General features: G+C 39.6%; 2 protein-coding genes across 12 annotated transcripts in view; one reads left to right on the forward strand and one right to left on the reverse strand.

The window, feature by feature from the left end:
- VPS50 (VPS50 subunit of EARP/GARPII complex) overlaps positions 1-11,977 on the reverse strand; it is an 84,415-nt gene extending 72,438 nt beyond the window's left edge. Inside the window, exons 1-3 of the mRNA XM_027749129.2 lie at positions 11,665-11,977; positions 9,845-9,913; positions 208-330 (exon numbers count right to left, since the gene is read on the reverse strand). Of these exons, the coding sequence (XP_027604930.2) occupies positions 208-330; positions 9,845-9,913; positions 11,665-11,952 (480 nt within the window). The 5' untranslated portion in view covers positions 11,953-11,977. The remainder of the gene's footprint in view (positions 1-207; positions 331-9,844; positions 9,914-11,664) is intronic.
- Positions 11,897-17,373, forward strand: part of HEPACAM2 (HEPACAM family member 2) — a 28,259-nt gene continuing 22,782 nt past the window's right edge. For 6 of the 11 annotated variants that reach the window (XR_005566232.1, XM_027749214.2, XM_027749212.2 and 3 more), the window contains exon 1: positions 11,897-14,538. Coding sequence is in view for 7 of the 11 variants with exons in the window: in XM_027749214.2 (XP_027605015.2) it covers positions 14,469-14,538 (70 nt within the window). In the remaining 4 variants the exon portion in view is untranslated. Of the gene's footprint in view, positions 14,539-15,506; positions 17,054-17,373 lie in introns of those variants that run through there. The other 5 variants (XM_039388616.1, XM_039388617.1, XM_039388620.1 and 2 more) reach the window with 5 other exon arrangements.

Raw genomic sequence — 17,373 nt, forward strand, 5'->3', positions numbered from 1 at the left:
TAGCACAACTGATATTAATGCTACCACATTAAAAGAGACTGCACCAATACTATACACTAGAACTGCAACATGACATAGGAGAGTATGGTTTCATATTAATGCAAGATATAAGAAACAAAACAAAAATAGCTCATTGAAATAAGCATATTTTTGATCTTCATTTTTTGTTACGCTGCTGTCTTTTCTCTTAAGCAGAGAAAAGCTTACCTCTAACTCATACTTCACAATATCAAAGGAATCATTGGAAAAATAAACTTCTTCAATGCTGTTAATTATTTCCTGCTGTGCCTGAGGATCAGTTGGTTCTTCATGTAGTTCTCTGAACTCCTCCTGCACAAAACAAAAAAGGATTTCCATAATGTAATAACACACCCTAACAAAAACAATGTTTTAACAAACCAAAAATCTTTCAAAAGCCATTTACAACATTAGTACAAGAAGCAAGGGCAAAAAACAGAAAGATGAGTATGCTGTGGTTTGTTCTTCCCATTAGGGACAGCAAGATACCTAAAACATTTCAAAAAACATAGTACAGATTTCAACATTGCAGCTCATTTAAACACTTCTTCATCAATACATTTATGGCACAAATGCATGTTGAGTCCATGGATTCTTCCCCCTGAAGTTTAGAAATTCTCATAATAAACTGTCAGGCTATTTCTCAGAAGGGAAAAAAAAAAAAAACTAAACAAATAAAACCTGAATTTTTAAAATCAGAAGAATCCTCTTTGCAAATGTAAGGTAGACAGTGACACTACAAATGTATAACTTTCAAGTCAGCACTTACAATTCACTGAAATAAAAGTCATGTCATTAAACACTTGAATTTTTTACAGGTAAACCCAGAACAGACCTGCCTTCTTTGCACAAGATTAACAGCTCTCAGATTTTAGCACAGTGGTCTAAGCAGAGATGTGCTGTCAGCTTTCTGAAAGCTAATATTCAAGAGGTAAGCATTCCCCTCCTTGCTGTCATGATCTCCCCTCAGTCTTCTCAATGACTCAGCTGCTACCAGTGGCTAGCAAACCAAGAACTGAGACTCCCCCTGCTGTACTGGACATTGCAACTAATTCTTATCCTGTCCCAGATGTTGTTCCCATCAAAGGAATGAAAAATCCTTCATCAGACACTCTAAAGGGAGAAGTGCTAGGATATTCTTCCATCAAAAATAAAGATAAAATGGACCAAATTGCTTGATATTGGAATTAAACCCTGGTGAACCAATCCAGAGGACTGAAGAGTCCCATAATGACCCTGAGCCTCCCAACAGTGCCAGGTTGTTACAGGGACAAAGTGCCTGTATTTTCATCACCAAGAGCTCAAGGGCTTATTTCACTAGCTAGAGACATCAGATTTTAGATTAATTGACTAAACAACCACTAACTTGCTTCTTTTGTACATCAACTGAAACAAGGTCAATGTGTACATATTACGAGGCAAAGTGACACTTTTAATGCAAGCAAGGTGCTGTTTTTCTACAGAGTTGGGGGCAGCCAAGGGGTGACGAGTGGACGGTTTGGAAGAGCATCAGAAGGAGCCGCTGCTCCTCTGAAATACCTCTCACCGGAAAAGAAGAGAGGGGCGAAAAAAAAGAAAAAAAGGAAAGAAAAATAAATAAAAGGGGGGTAGACAAAAAGCAGCGGCTCTGATACACAGAAAAAAAGATTTCCAGCGTATTTCGTGATCCCGAGCGGCCACAACCGAGGCTGAAGGAGCGGGTGGTGCTCGGGCGCCACCCGCTGGGCCGCGGGCGAGGCCGCAGCTGGAACGCGTCTTCGAGCCGCGATGGGGCAGCGGGTCACTCGGAGAAAAGCCCTCGCAGCTACCTTCTTCCTCTCCTGGGCGGCCCCAGGCGCCTCTGATCTCGTCTGAAACGCCTGATGCAGTCACTGCCACCAGAGCAGGTGAACGCAGCGACCCATCTACCAACAGCACGCACCGGCAGCAGGTGAACGAGGGAGGGCACGGACTGCACCAACAGGCCGAGAGAAACAAGGAAATAATACAGATCAATAACTATATATATAACAACATATATAATAATCCTAAACATCCACTGGTCAGACTATGTGACCAACACATCTGTTCTAGAGCAAGCAGCAGTCACAAGTATTGAGGCCATGTTGCTGAGAACACAGCTGCGATGGGCAGGGCATGTCTCCAGGATGAAGGACCACCGCCTCCCTAAGATCTTGCTCTATGGTGAACTTGCCACTGGCTGCCGCAAGAGAGGAGCCCCGAAGAAAAGATACAAGGACTCCCTGAAACAACATCTCAGCCTTGGCCATATTGATCAACATAACTGGTCTACTCTGGCCTCCAATCGGGAGGCCTGGAGACACACCATCTGTAACGCAGCTGTCTCCTTTGAGAACACACACAGGATCACTCTTGAGGAAAAAAGGCAACGCAGAAAGAACCGTGTATTGCAGAATACACCATCTAAGGAGTCTTTCTGCTGTGCCTTTTGCAATCGGATATGTCTGTCACGTATTGGCCTCATAAGCCACCAGCGTGCCTGTAGCAAATGTGGATAGAGCCTTTCCCAAATCTTCGTTCGCGAAGCCCAGCCATGATATATAATAAATAACAATATCAAAGGAAACTGATGCCGGTTTTTAGGCAAACTCTTAAAGACGCATTTGGAGCGTGGACCTGCTCTTAGCGAGCGCATCCCAAGTGCCACGAGCCACAACAACGTCTTGCCGAGACGAAAGCAAAGGCTGGGTCAGCTCCTGCCACTGAAGAGCAGAAGGTGCCAACACAAGTTTTCAGGAAGCGCCTGCAGCTCCACACCGGCACCAAAGAGACAGGCAGGACTCCAGGCAGCCAGGACTGTCCCTTCAGCGCCAGCCACACAATTCACCCAGCAGTGACACCTTTCCACCTCATGTTTCCGCTTTACCAAGATCACGAGAAACAGAGGACAGGAGGGCTGGTTAGGGATGAGAGCAAGAAGATTTTTGACAAATAGTCCTTTTAGAGTCTGTTTCAACTTTTTAATCTGTGGTTTGAAGTTTCCCTCACGTGAGAGCACACGGATTGGCAGAGGACACACACGTTCAGACTCAACGGCATACCACTTTTGCACTAATTTAATTTAGAAAGTAATGAAGCTAATAACTAACCATATGCATTCCTGCCCCTTAAAACAAACAAAAATTATTTCCCTCTGGGCTCCTTAACAAATCATAGCTTTATACTGTACATCCCTCTATAAATCAGCTTCACATCTTACAGTACATTTAGTTTTAGCTATATGAAATTAAAATTAAAAATTATCCAAGACAGGAAACAGGGTCCACTGAACCATTGCAAATGGAACGATCCAATTTATCATCTGATATTTGCCTACAAGTTCCTGCATTGCTGTTTGCTAACAGAAAAAAGATGAAAAACTAAACCCAAGGGGAAATCCTCAAGATCATTTAAAATCTGCATCATTGATATCTTGTCATATTGGTGAAATAATATGTTAATGCATAGGTCAAGGTAACTGACATCTGATAAAGATGCATTAAGAAAGCCACTGTGGACACATATTCTGGATTTGGATCCATGTGGTAATGAATTGGAGGCATGTTTTTAATATTAGGATTTCAATGAAGCCTTATCAATGACATTTGCTGTCATAGAACACCACAGTTTCCAAGACAAACATAAAGCTGATGTTGATGTGACTATGAAAATGGCTAAGAAAGTATTTTATCCTGCCTCAGAAAGACCATTCACGTCCGTGTTTCTTGCCAAAATACTACTCAGGAAAATATTTTTAAATGGACAAGGTTTTTCATTATATTGTATATTTTTTTAGAAAAGCAGTCTAATGAGATAACTCTCCAGGATAAGCTTTAGCTCCCATATAAATTACACTGTCTGCCACCAGACTTTATGCCATGATAACCTGCACCTTCCAGTACATTACACTCCACTAGTTTCAAGGAATAATATGCTGAAGGCCAATGTATTCACTCACCACTGAAGGATGCAACCACCATTGGCTACAGTTTATTTGCTGATATTCAATTTTCATCATCCCTTCAATTAGATATACAGAACAATTTTGCTATATATAAATAAGCCCACAGTTTCAGGGGCCTCAGCAAAGGCCAGATTTAGCAATGTGGAGCTTGTACTCACACACTTTGCAGAGGGAAAGAAGGAAGTGCTATTGAATCCCTCAAGGCATTTTTCCACCTCAAAACCTTTAACTATTGCCACTTAAGTATCTGCCTTTAAAAAAGTCATCATTAAAACATACTTAATAGTAAATTTTATGTTAATTCAGCAATTCCAAGTGCTATTCTGAATTTAAAAAATTGCAACAGAGGGAATCATATGATAACAATCATGCAGAGGACTTTGCCATTGCTAAACTGAATCAACTAGATATATAGGAGATGAAGAAGAGCAGCATATTGGCAAGGTGGACCCCACAGCAGTCACTTCAATCCACCTGCCCAGGTTAATACACACGTTCAGCAGTTGGATCTCTCCAAGCAATAAAGGGCCAACAGCCATCTAAGAAGCTGTGTCATGGGCTACTCCTTTTTACAAAGTTTTCTTCAGCAAGAGGTTTCACCTCCTGAGTAAAACTTGTGTCACTTGTGAAGCCAACTGTGCTTTTCTTTTTTCCCCCAGTACTTTCGATCATACTTTCATGGAAATACAATTTCTCCTGTCAGGCTGCCATCAGTGCAATCCTCAGCAGCAGATCTCTTCATAATGCTCCCTAAATAGATCAGTGAAAGACAGCTTCTAGGGAGGGAAAGAAAAAAGAAAAACCCTACCAGTCTGATGGCTTTATATACTTGAAGAAGCCATTGCCAAGTAAAATACAGTGCTTGCATCCACACACTTCTCACATCATTTTGCCTTCCTGTTGTGCGGAAATAAAAGTTTACCATCTCGGAGCCTGTGGCAATTCCTTGAAATATATTTCAGAAGAGTCATCTCATTGCAGACTCATCTGAAATGCAGTTTAGCAAGTTTTAGATGACTACCCAGCTATTTCCCAGTGCGTCACACTCCCACTCTCCTTGTATTCTATGCTGCCTGTAACAGCAAAACCAATATTGCTCTGTTGAATGAAGCATTACTGGTAGGGAGTTGAAGCAAACACCTTCTGTATTCCAGTCACTATCAACTAAAAGACTTGGGAAGTGAAGACGTTGAAAAAAGGTAACTGCTACTACACAGATAAAAAAAAAAAAAAAAAAATCTAATCTAATTAGAAGCTGAAGTTTAGAAACAGCCTATGTACCTCTACCCAGAGAGTGCCAGGAGCCAAATCTGTGCTATACTCATTTGGACACAGCCTCCTTCTTCGTCATGAAACAAAAACACACCAATGAATATGGTGTAGATTTATATCCTTCCATTTTGAACAGGAATAATACTTCCGTTAAAAGCCAATCCTAAATACCAGGATGAGGGCTCTGCTCAACAGATTCAATCAGCAGGTATACTGCAACATCCTACCACTATGAAATTAAAAAATATAAAAAAGTATTTATATACATATATACATAAACCAAATCATTTAATTTTATCTATATACAAAGAGATAGATAGATATAAAATATGTGTTCTATAATGTATATATAACTATATCCATAATGTATATATAACTATATCCATAAACTCACTTTGTTTTTCCTCCCTTCTTCTCGCCCACTTTCCCCCACATGCGGAAAGGCAGTCCCACAGGGAAGTTAAGGTATTCCCTATCTTTGATGAAAAAGCCCAGAACTTTCTTTTGCTCTTTCCTCCTTCAGTATGTATAGAGAGTACTTATTAAAAAGCTCTCACTAAACCAAAACAAACTGTGAAAACAGCTCTCCTGATTAAGAGAACAACAAAGCTGACCTATAGAACAGCTATTAGCCACACCACCACTTAATGCACTCCTTTGAAGCACTCAGCTACTGCTGGGGAAATAGAAGCCCACACAGACTAACAAAGCCATACTTCTATATCTATAGGAAAAGCATAAAAAATAAACTTTTGGTGTTGTTTACCACCATAAGCCACAAAGTCAAATAATAGTTGTATATTGTGTATGAGCTGATTATCATCAAAATAAACATAATCTAATTCAAAGTCAACTCATCATTAACCCCACAAACTTGAATTCAAGCATAGAAAATACCTATCTCACCCTTTTGTGACAGAATCTGCTAAACAAAACTGTTATCAGCTTGGAAAACAACAGAGCTGACAATTCCAGAATGGTTCAAAAAGAATTACCATTTGCCAGGGCAATCAAGGCATGCCAGTGAAGTAAGGTATCTCAGACAAAAAAGATATTAAGTCTTTCTGCAAACAACTTTTTCTTCTAGATATCATAGAATCATCACAGAATCATAGAATGGTTTGGATTGGAAGGGACCTTAGAGACCATCTATTTCCAACCCACCTTTCACTAGACTAAGTTGCTCAGAGCCCCGTCCAGTCTGGCCTTGAGCCCCTTCAGGGATGGGGCATCCACAGCTTCTCTGGTCAACCTGCTATATCCAGCCCAGCAGTTCAGATTTGATTGCTCTGCAGACACTAACACAGACTTCAACTATTATACACTTACGTCTTACTATGATACAATTACTATTATACACATACTTTGTGTGAGTTGGCTGTATGAGTCTGTATTGGAACATAGAGTAAAGCAACTTTGCTAGTGATTTGGCTTCATGTGATGGAAGCAAATTGAAATTTTTCAAGATAGTTGCAGAAGGTATTGGAATACTGGTTAATGTGAGTGCATTCACTCAGTAAAATACCCAGGAACCAAATAATTTCATTCCTTAAAAATAAAAAATTGAGAAGCACAGTCATCATTGAACATGCTGGCCAGCAAGCAGTCAGCAAACTAACAACTTTCAGACATCAACACTCAAAGGAATTTTGCCGGATTTGCCATCAAGAGATGAATTGTCAACATGTTCTTCTTCCTGTGCTCCATATTTCCCATTTGACCTCCAAACTAGTGTGACAGTCCCTCATCTCAAAAACATGGTTTTGTTCCCAGAGTCAGCATGATATATCAATGGCTTGTGCTGTTTCCAGTAATTCATGCTGGCCCTGCAGCCTTTCACTCTGTATAGCCCTCCATAGCTTTAACACAGTTTTTTGAAGCTTTCAGTAACACTTGCCCTAAATCAATCTGGAGATATGAAACCGAATGTGGAAGTGTGATGATGAAAGTGCAGCATCATAACCATTCTGTCATCAAACATCTTGAGACTTTCATGATTCAAGATATAAACAAAAAGAGTTATAAAAACAGGGCAGCAAAGAAAAACATTTGTGTTCAAGTAGCAGCTTGAAACAGTACAAAGTTATGCTTTTACTCATTGCCTTTAAAAATCTGTACCTTTTCCTAAGTCTTTACTTTTGCATTCAAAAGTGAATTCTCTTTACCAAACCTGTCCATTAAAATACAATAATTACTGAGAGGCATTAGATTATATCCAGCAAAGCTGCTTGGTCCTACAATTATAATACAATTCTGTTTTGTGACATCAGTACATTGCCAGGGCACTGAATACAGCTTTAGATCAAAATAAATACCAATATCCAAAAGCTCAATGACTTTCAATTTGCAGTACTGAAACCTAACCTCCTTGACAGTTACTCATACCAGAAACAGAGACAACATCTCCCTCTCCTCAACCCTCAAAATTCCTGTTTTCAGCATATCTGAATCTACCCTCCCAGTGACAAGAAACATATTACTGCACCTCATCTGATGTCTCATCACCTGAAAAGTAAAATCCTACAATAAAGGCTTTAACAAAGCTGAGGAGGCATGACAATGTAAATCATTCCTCTTAAAGAAATGGGCTGGAAGTAAAGTTACTGTGACAAATGGGTTGGGACCCTAACCAGAAGTTAAACTGATCAAAACACATTCATTATACTCTTAGAATCATAGAATGGCTCAAGTTGGAAGGGACGCATAAGGATCATCAAGTCCAATTCCCAGCTCCTCACAGTACTCCCTGAATATAAACCATATGACTAAGAGCATCATACAGATAATCAAATAACCACTCAAATTTATAAGAGTTTCCTTCAATACAGCTTTTTGAGGAGGTAAAAGCAACTCTGAATATATTCCAAATATAGAATGTATCTTCTGCATATAGTTGTTATTTTGAGAACTAGTCACTTAAAACATTTTTGAAGGAAAAAAACATAATTATAGAATTACAAAGTGGTTTGGCTTGGAAGAAACCATAGAGATCATCTAGTTATAACCCCCCTGCCCTGGGCAGGGAAACCTTTCACTAGATCAGGTTGCTCAGGGCCTCATCCGACCTGACCATAAACACCACCAGGGTTGGGGCATCTACAATTTCTCTAGGCAACCTGTTCCAGTGCCTCACCACCCTCACAATAAAGAATTTCTTCCTAACATCTAATCTAAATCTACCCTAAATATTAAAAGACTGAAAAATATAAAAGCTTTATTCTGTGGCACAGGAGAGAATAACACTTTAATTCTATCAACTCTAAAAAAAAAAAGTAATCAGATTAAAAGTTCCGATGTTGATGCAATCTAGGTTTTTCAGGCCCACATTTCTGTTTGCAGGACAGATGCAGATAATTTTTTCACATTGCATATGTTTGACATAAATGTGTGAAAAAAATACAAATTATTGAGAAGTATTCGATTTCCCATTGTTGTTGATACACAGCTTAGACTTACCAGACACGTAACATCAAACTGTTACAGAACAGAAATCTAGCCAAGATACCCTTCATCTACTTTTACATGAAGAGTCAACTTCGTTAAAAACACAGTTTGAAACTGGATGCTCAGTGTGTGGCAAGAATCTGCAATTCTGAAATCTAAGCCATGGAGATGAGACAGTTCTTTCAACATCGCTGCGACTGAATACTTTTGCTCTTTGATATCAATATATTGGCCACTGTTTAATAGAGTGTCATGTACCAATTCAGAGATTCTTACTTGATTTTTTAAATATACAGTAATGCTGATTTTCTGGTTGGCCTCAGCATAAGCACCATATTACACAGTACTTATAGAGGCAAAGAAACACAAGTAGTCTTTTGGGTTGTTTTTTTATTGTAAATGGCCATCCAAATTCAAGTCAGTGACTTAAATATCTTATTGGTTAAAGGCAAAGCCCAGATTAGGGGAGAATAATAGAATAAATCCACAGAAGTCTTGTGAATCATCCACTCAGATCAAAAGGGTATAAGGAACGGTCAAATATTGTGGTAATTGTTCCCTGACACACAAGTTATTCAGCATGCCTTGTGAGATGAGAGTGAGCTGCCATTAGTTAAGTATTGAGACCGACAAAATGCCAAAAGCTATTATTATTATTATAAAGATACAACTTTTAAAATAGAACATGAGTTTAACTATATATGCTGAAGATCAAAACCATGACACTACAAAATATACTTACAGCACCAAAACCATGAAGACACTAAATATCAAGACCAGAACTATACAGGCTACCCATACAGTATCTACTTTCCAAAGTAAACATTAAAAAAGGCATTTTCCTTTCTCCTTCTTTTTTTTTTAATTCACTCCAGTAAGAAACCTAGATAATATTAAGGTCAGCATCCGGTGACAACTCAAAAGTTTCAAGAAAGAAATTTTCATGCAAGTTCATTCAGAGTTGGTGAACAGGTTTGTCTCACAGCTCTTAGTTCTTTCATAAAATAAAATATTTTCAGCAAGAAACAAAACTCTCAAAAAAGAACAATAGCAAACCTTGTGTTTAATAAAAAAAAAGTGTCATCAAACTATAAAATGAAAAAATAAAAACTAAGGACATGGGAGTGGAGGGATGTTGTATCATACCTTAGTAGGAATCCGAAAGCTTTCAACAGGACTGAGGTCATTAACACTCTCCTGAGGACTTCTTAGACCCTTTAAGAGAATTTTCATAATCAGTTATGATTGACTACTTTATGTATCTTGCAATCAAACTGCACAATCTTACCTGATGTTGAACAGATACCTGTAGGTCCTTTGACAAATACTCTGATGTGGTTGGAAAGCTAAGACCTCATTCTAGAAACATTTAAGCAAGATCATTGGTCTATAAATTATGCTCCTCAAACATCTAAGCATTTCCAACTTTATGCTGCACTATGCACCTTTTCAGTGCAGTTTACTAACGTTCTCTTCATAAAGCTCACTTACATCCTCCTCTCAACTTCCAGACATTACTTTAAATTTTAAAATGAAAGTGTGTCCAAAAACCCTAAGTACTCCTGCAGTTGATGCCAACAGTTTTTTTGCAAGCCCCTTTCGGGCTCTAGGTATCTATATTTCTTTGAAACAAAAGGACCTCTGCAAAACTACTATGTAAGTTTACAATGAGAAAAGTTTTGTATTTGTCCTTTGAAAAGGACAATGCTAAAGTGTTGTACATCACTTCTGTCGTAACTACTATATTTTACAATTGCTTCATCTTCCCAGAATGCAAAACCTCTTCATTTTGGTGTTGATTCTCAGATTTTATTGTGCATCATTTCAAAACATCCTCCCTTTCCAGTTACCACCATCAAAGATGACTCACCTCTATGCATCAGAAATTCAAGGTAAGGAATAAACAAAGCAACTGCTGCAGCTTCTTGTACTTCACACAAAATCCTTCACATAACCTCTCAAAAATCAGCAGTACAAGCAGCTTATCTCCAGAAGCAATCAAAAGTTTCACTTATCAAATGCTAAATGGAACTTTATCCTTTCCAAGGACTGAAAATTGTTCAAGCCGTATTATTTTCAGATCACATATCCACACTGGGCAGACTTCCCACTATTTTTCTTAGTCAAGCTGTAAACTCATCAAGTACCCCTATACTGAAGGGAAACAGAAGATTATTTTGCAAATTCCACTTCTGTGCCAGTATTCATTTTTAAGCCCTGCCTCCTGCATAAGCATTATGACTCTGAGGACATAGTTTAAAAAAGAAAAGTTTCTGACTTTCTCATCATTTTCTGTAACTATCTAGAATATTTGATGTGGTAGGTGACACAAGTGATTATTTAAGTTCTCCAATCTAGACACATGGACAAACAGGCTTCATTTCAGATGTATCTCATATACATGAATTATCAAATGTTCTGCTGATACACTTCTTTAAAAAGACTCTCAACCTGAGAAATACTGGTCCAAACGTAGGCTTAGATCTACATAATCCTAAAGACCACTGGTACAACTGGTACACAGCAGCGCAGTGACAGACACATATTCAATATGTGCCCACCCAAATACGTCCCCGGCACCTCCACAGCCTCGCCTACCTTTGGATCGAAAGCGTTTGCTGTCAGACAAAGCCACGCTACCGAAACACAGCCCAGCGCTACAAAATTACATGTCAAAAAGGGAACATGACACAGGCCGGCCCTGTCATCTCCAACAGCGATTAGTCTGGTGTGACACAGCTACGCGCTGGCACCCGCGCACGCTTCCATTTCTCGGTGTAAAGAGAAAAACAAGGTGGATGCCTGTGCCCCGAGAGAGACCTCACACGCCCCGAGCCCTCCCTCCCCGGGCAGCCGGGCAGAGGGCGATGCCCGCGCCTCGCTGGCCCTCCAGGGGGCCCGGGCACGGCGGCCCTAGGAGAGCCCCGGACCCCCGCGGAAAAACCCCCCTTAGAAGAACCGCTCACCTGGCGGGTCATCAGCGACTTGATCTTCTGCATGATGGCCCCGCCGCCCCCCCGACAGCGCTCAGCGGCCCCGCGCGGCGCCGGGGCACGGCGCAGCCATGTTGGGCGCCACCTGACCGCGCCCGCCCGCGGCTCCCTGGGACCGGTAGTTCTGCGGCGGCGGCGCCCGACTACAACCCCCGGCAGCGCGGCCGCGAGGGCGGGAGGGCTCCGGGAAGGGCTCGGGCGTGGGAGGCCTCTTCCGTCGGAGGCCTCTTCCGTCGCGGATCGGCTGCTGGGCGCCGGCATCCCTGGGCCGGCTCCTCCCGGCGGGGTGCGGGGGTGGCTGGGGTTTGCGGTGTGCTAATGGGGTGTTTGGACCATGAGGTTCGCTTGTGTAGCCTTTGAAAGCAGTTACTTGAGAAGACAAAACGAGGCTTTGTCTGTGGAGAGAAACTAGAAAGTACACGTAGACAACGAGCATTTCCCGGTTGCCGCGGGTTATTTCGAGTTATGCACAAGTGCGTCTGGGCTGGTCACGGGTGATGGGGTTTTGCGTCGCCAAAACAGGCTTGTATCTCTGGTTGTATAGATATCAGCTACAAGCAAGCAAACAAACAAACAAACAAAAAGCAGATAGCTTCTTAAATCTACTTCATATCAATGCAAGAAAAGGAAGAATTTATCTGACAACCTTTGCTTAACATCCGACAGTAAAACTACCGACACATTCACTATATCATAGTAGTACCTCCAGAAAAGGTGGTGTTTCCTTCTGGAGTTTATAGAGCGTGCACGTAAGTCAGCCCAGCACGTGTTTCCCAATCCTGTTGTTAGTTATCTCCCATCTGACCAGTGTGTTTTTGCAGGGTAGGTCAGGTAAGAGCAGGCGTCTGAAACGACATAGTGTCAAAAGGAGGGTCAGGACCGATGGTCCCCTCACTGCTTTCTTTAGCAGGAATTCATTACTTCTGGCTACCATTAGGCATATCGTGTGTAATTGTTTCTGTGGAAACCTCTAACAAGTTTAGCACATAACGAAGTTACTTCTTAGTAATAAAATAACTAAAATTTGCAGAAACACAAGTGTTCAAAATGCTAGTACAGCAAATAATGTTGCTTTAATGTAGTTGCTTTTATTCAAAAGAGGGAGGTTTGATTTTCGTAAAGTCTAAATGCCATTTAACGACTAGCGCAAGTTAGAATTCTATAGAAAAAATAACATGCATTTTTAGCATGCACTACATTTGTGTGTTATTCAGTGTAAAACTTGCAGCATATTAGTGACATCAAGAATTATTCAAATGCTGGAAATGAGGGGACACACTTGAAAAACATAACTGCTACTCTGTTTGGTTTTTTTTTTAGTGTCTTTGCCCATATCAGGTGTTTAAAGCACCAACACAGGCTCTGTGCCAATGTGAAAGCTCCCATTTCAGTTAGAAATGAGTTGGAACCTGTGATATTTTAATATATGTTGAAATAGTAGATAGTAATTTCTAACTCGGGTTTTATAAAAGGTTGTGATTTGATATATCTAGCCTACAGTTAAGTGGATTAAGCAGGTTATAAACAACAACATTCAGAAGGGGCAGGACAATGGACCCAGGAAGCCGTTGGGAATATGTGAAATACCCTCTTCATCTCCTGGCTAATGTCAGATGGTGATATTATTTCTGCTGGGACCACTGTATTTCTGTGTTTGTTTGCCTGACTTAACCCTTATATGTCTTCCATTGGACCTGGAAGGATCTGGGTGTTTTCGCCTCCCTTTAACTACTGTAAAAATTGAATGTTTGGCCCTTCTGCTGAGGGTTAGAACCTTGCTGTACCCCTGCTCCTAGCACACGATGAGGGGAGGCATTTCCTTACTACCAGTCCCTCATGCACAAAGCAGGATACAGTCTAGCCTAATATTTGTTAATCCATAATAGCCTGCCTAAGTGCTGTATAGTGAAAAATATAATGTGTTTTTGTATGGATAAACCATCTCTGTTGCTGCAAATATTTGCTGTTGCAAACTGTTACTGCACAAGTGTGGGAGGGTTTGCCTGATTTGCTGCTGATTTGTATGGTGAGTGACAGCTTTGGACAAAATCCAAATCCTACATTAATATTAATTTATTGATGTAAATTAATGCAGAACAAACAATAATCAGCAGCTAGCTCAACAACTGTAGTAAGCTGTCCACTCTAGCCATAGGATTCTTATTTTGAAGATGCCTGATAGACACTTGACATCATGTGTTGTTTAGAGAAAGGGAGTAAACTCTTTGCTGAGTTATGCTTATGTTAAGGAAAAAAAGTACAGAAAATTTATGGGCTTGAAAAGTCCTAGGGAAAAAATTAAGTGAGGCTCTCTAATAGCTGTTTAATGTTTTTTGTAACAGAAGAGGAGAGGCTGTCATTGGCAAAGATCTGAAAAAAATATTCTGAGTACTAATTCTAGTTTGAAATAAGCAGAAGCATGTAGCATCAGGGTATTTTTTATGGAACTATAACTAAGGGAAGTTAATAACTATATAACCTGTACACTTGGTGCGTTTACTTACTTCTATTAATTAAATGTACTTTGTATTGTGTGCCCCATTTATTACATTCTGTGTCATATTTGCTGTGGCTGCCGGGGAAGGCAATGAAGATGGGTGCTCATCTAACAGGTGCTCCACTCCCTTTGTTCTTTGTATACACATATTCAAATCACATAAGGCAGGGGACAGGATAGGGCCTGTTAACTCATTACTGATTTCCCTAGCAAATAAACCAGCTGCAGGTCCAAGCCCTGGCTTAGTGCTGAGGAGAAGGTGGCATTTGTGTGGGACAGGATGCTTTCATGGAGCCCCTTAGCCAACTTCTTTTGGGACTTAGAGTGCAGAATATATTTTCTACTTGTAGGTAAGATACAGTATAAATTATATTTGATTGTCCTTGTGGAAATGGAAATTGATTTTATAAGATTTATCTTTATAAATTTAAAGATATTCCTGTTGTGTTCTCAGATGTTTTGTTTCAGGAAAGTAGCCTAAAAGCTTTTAATCATTTAAATCAGATACTGGCACCCTGTTTTATGAGTGGAGCTCAAGTTTTAGCGCCTGCCAAAAATGAGTGCTATACATAATCTATATGTAAAATGTGGGCAATGATTAAATATATATAGTCACATTTATTGAGTACTATATACATTGTGCACTCTTTTTAAAAAGTAAGGCTGGAGAGGTTCTAAACCAAAGTTTATACAGAAGCTGTTACATACCGCTTTAAAAATTTGTTGAGACAGTGCTGATACATTATTTTTCATTTCATTATGATTAATTTATATGTAATACTTAAATGTACTTAAAACACAATTAAGCTTTTAGTCAAATGAAGAATGTCTCCCCAGTAATAGTGCATTTGTTTGGTATCTGGGTGCAGTTTTCATAAGTGTGAATTTGTTATCCATGCAGTAGATAAAAAGCAGATGTTCTATGCACTTTGACAAGAATATCCTGTCAAATGTTAGAGAAACTTATTTCTACAAACTACTGTAATTAACTTTTTCTATATTTAATTGGTTTTGTAAATGTCAACAGAGGAAATATATACTATTACAAGTGTAGTGCATCCTCTAATCTTTCATCTATAAGAAGAATTTTTCTCTTATCTTCTTTGTGAACCTTATATAAAGTCATCTAGTTTCCTTGATTTTGAGCTAAATACTTTTTCAAGAGTTTTTGCTTCATAACAATTGCAGATTTATATGAAGATTATTCAATCTCTTCTTTAAAAATGAAAAATCTTTGGTTGACAAAAAACACAGCAAATGTATGTTTTCTTTACATTACAACTTTATTGGACATTTTTCATTAAAACCCTACTAGAGATATTGTCATGCAAACAGTGCTTTACAGTACATTTGTTCACCAGGAAGTCTCGTCTTATACCCTTACTCAGATATATATATTTTCTAGTAAGGGAAATGTGCTACTCATACTTAATATCATGACAAGAACCAGGTGCATTGGAGACATGATGCAAAGCCCACTGAAGACATTGACCTCAGAAGCTAAAATTAAGTCCAGTAACAAAGCTCAGTACAACTTTTTCTTGGGCAAAAATCCCAACCCAGGGAACAGTATGCCCGAGTTTTTCCTGATATAAATGGAGATACAGAAATCACAGCTTCCCTGGTCCATTATATCTGGGATTTTTTTTCATAAATGAACATACTTGCAAAAAGTGAAAAAAATGCAAAAACTATTATCACTGATCTAGTGACATTTTACACTGAGTTCAGGGAGTTTAGAGAGCTGAAGAGCTAAATGAACACTGGTGAAAAGCAGTTGAGAGTCTAAACTCACTTTGACAAGGAGATGTGCGTGTTAAATTCAGAGAATGCTAAAACCTCACTAGGCAGGTTTCAGTTTATGCCATAAACTCAAAAGTTATGTCATAGTTTTTTATTTAAACTAAAACTGCAGCCCTTGTTTTATGTCAACAATTCTGTTGTGCTTGCTAATACTGGTGATAGCAAAGTGAGATGGAAGCAAAGCACAGATCATTGAGCTCCGAGTGGAGGTCATTTTGGTACAGCCCTTATGGTCATTAAACAAAAACTAGTTTCTGAAATTACATTGTCTTGGAAAAATATATCATATTTGGAAGGCTGTAGGGATAGGAATAATTATATGGAATTTGTGCCTGATGAATATGAATTTAGTTTGGCACATTGGCTTGATTTTGCTATTAACATTAATTCAAGGATTAGTCAAAACGGTCTTCAGTTTAAATTTAAAATCAAGACTAGTCTAATACAAGAGAATCATAGAACCGGTTAGGTTGGAAAAGACCCTCAAGATCATCTAACACTGCCAATTTCACCACTAAACCATGTCCCTGATCAAAATGTCTACGTGTCTTCTAAGTACCCCCAAGGATAGTGGTCAGTCCACCTCTTCCCCGGGCAGCCCGTTCCAATGTCTGAAAACACTTTTGGTGAAGAAGATAACCCTTTCAATAAAGAATATTCCGGACTGCAGAAGATACGGTCTCTGCAAAAACCAGAATTCTTCCATCAGTGCTCCTGTAAAACCCTTGCCTTCGACAGAGCACCATTTTCTAATAACTTGCCCCAGTCTCAGCCTGCCTTGTCCCTTGCCCTGCCAGCCGTGGAGAAGTTTCTGTGTGCTGGTGGCAGTCCACAAAATAATCCTAGCAGAGTCAGATTGAGCAACAAGCCACTCCTGAAGGGACACCAGGGGAAAAATGGAGTTTCTGCCCTCACCACCAATGGTCTTGGCTAAAAGAATTTCCTTAACTGCACATCAAAATGTCTTTCCAAGCTGTTACATGGAGCCAATTTTCCCTGTGAATCAAGTGGAGCGATGTTAATTTGCAGTTTCTATTCCCGCAGTTTTTAACTGCAGAGAAAGTAAGCTTTCCAGCCAAAATTCTCTTCTTCTTGCTCTAGTATGGTGTTACCTTTCATACTGGTGGTCCCACTTGCCCTGCTGCTTGCAAGACCTTTTGGGGTTTTGCTAATTTTCTGCACAAACAGATCTGTGAGAAATATTATTTGTTTTACATATTTTATGATTACATTGCAGCTGTTACTGGTTTCTTATCCAACAGCACAATCGCTTATTGATAGCTAAATAAACCCAGAAATTGAGCAGCATCATGTGTAAAGAATGAGGAAGGATATGGACAGATCTTTTAATTGGTCATTTACAGATCTCCCAGCTCTCTGTT

Source organism: Pipra filicauda, unplaced genomic scaffold (genome assembly GCF_003945595.2).
Source record: "Pipra filicauda isolate LSUMZ 115617 unplaced genomic scaffold, ASM394559v2 scaffold66_size7647185_pilon, whole genome shotgun sequence".
Taxonomy (NCBI): domain Eukaryota; kingdom Metazoa; phylum Chordata; class Aves; order Passeriformes; family Pipridae; genus Pipra; species Pipra filicauda.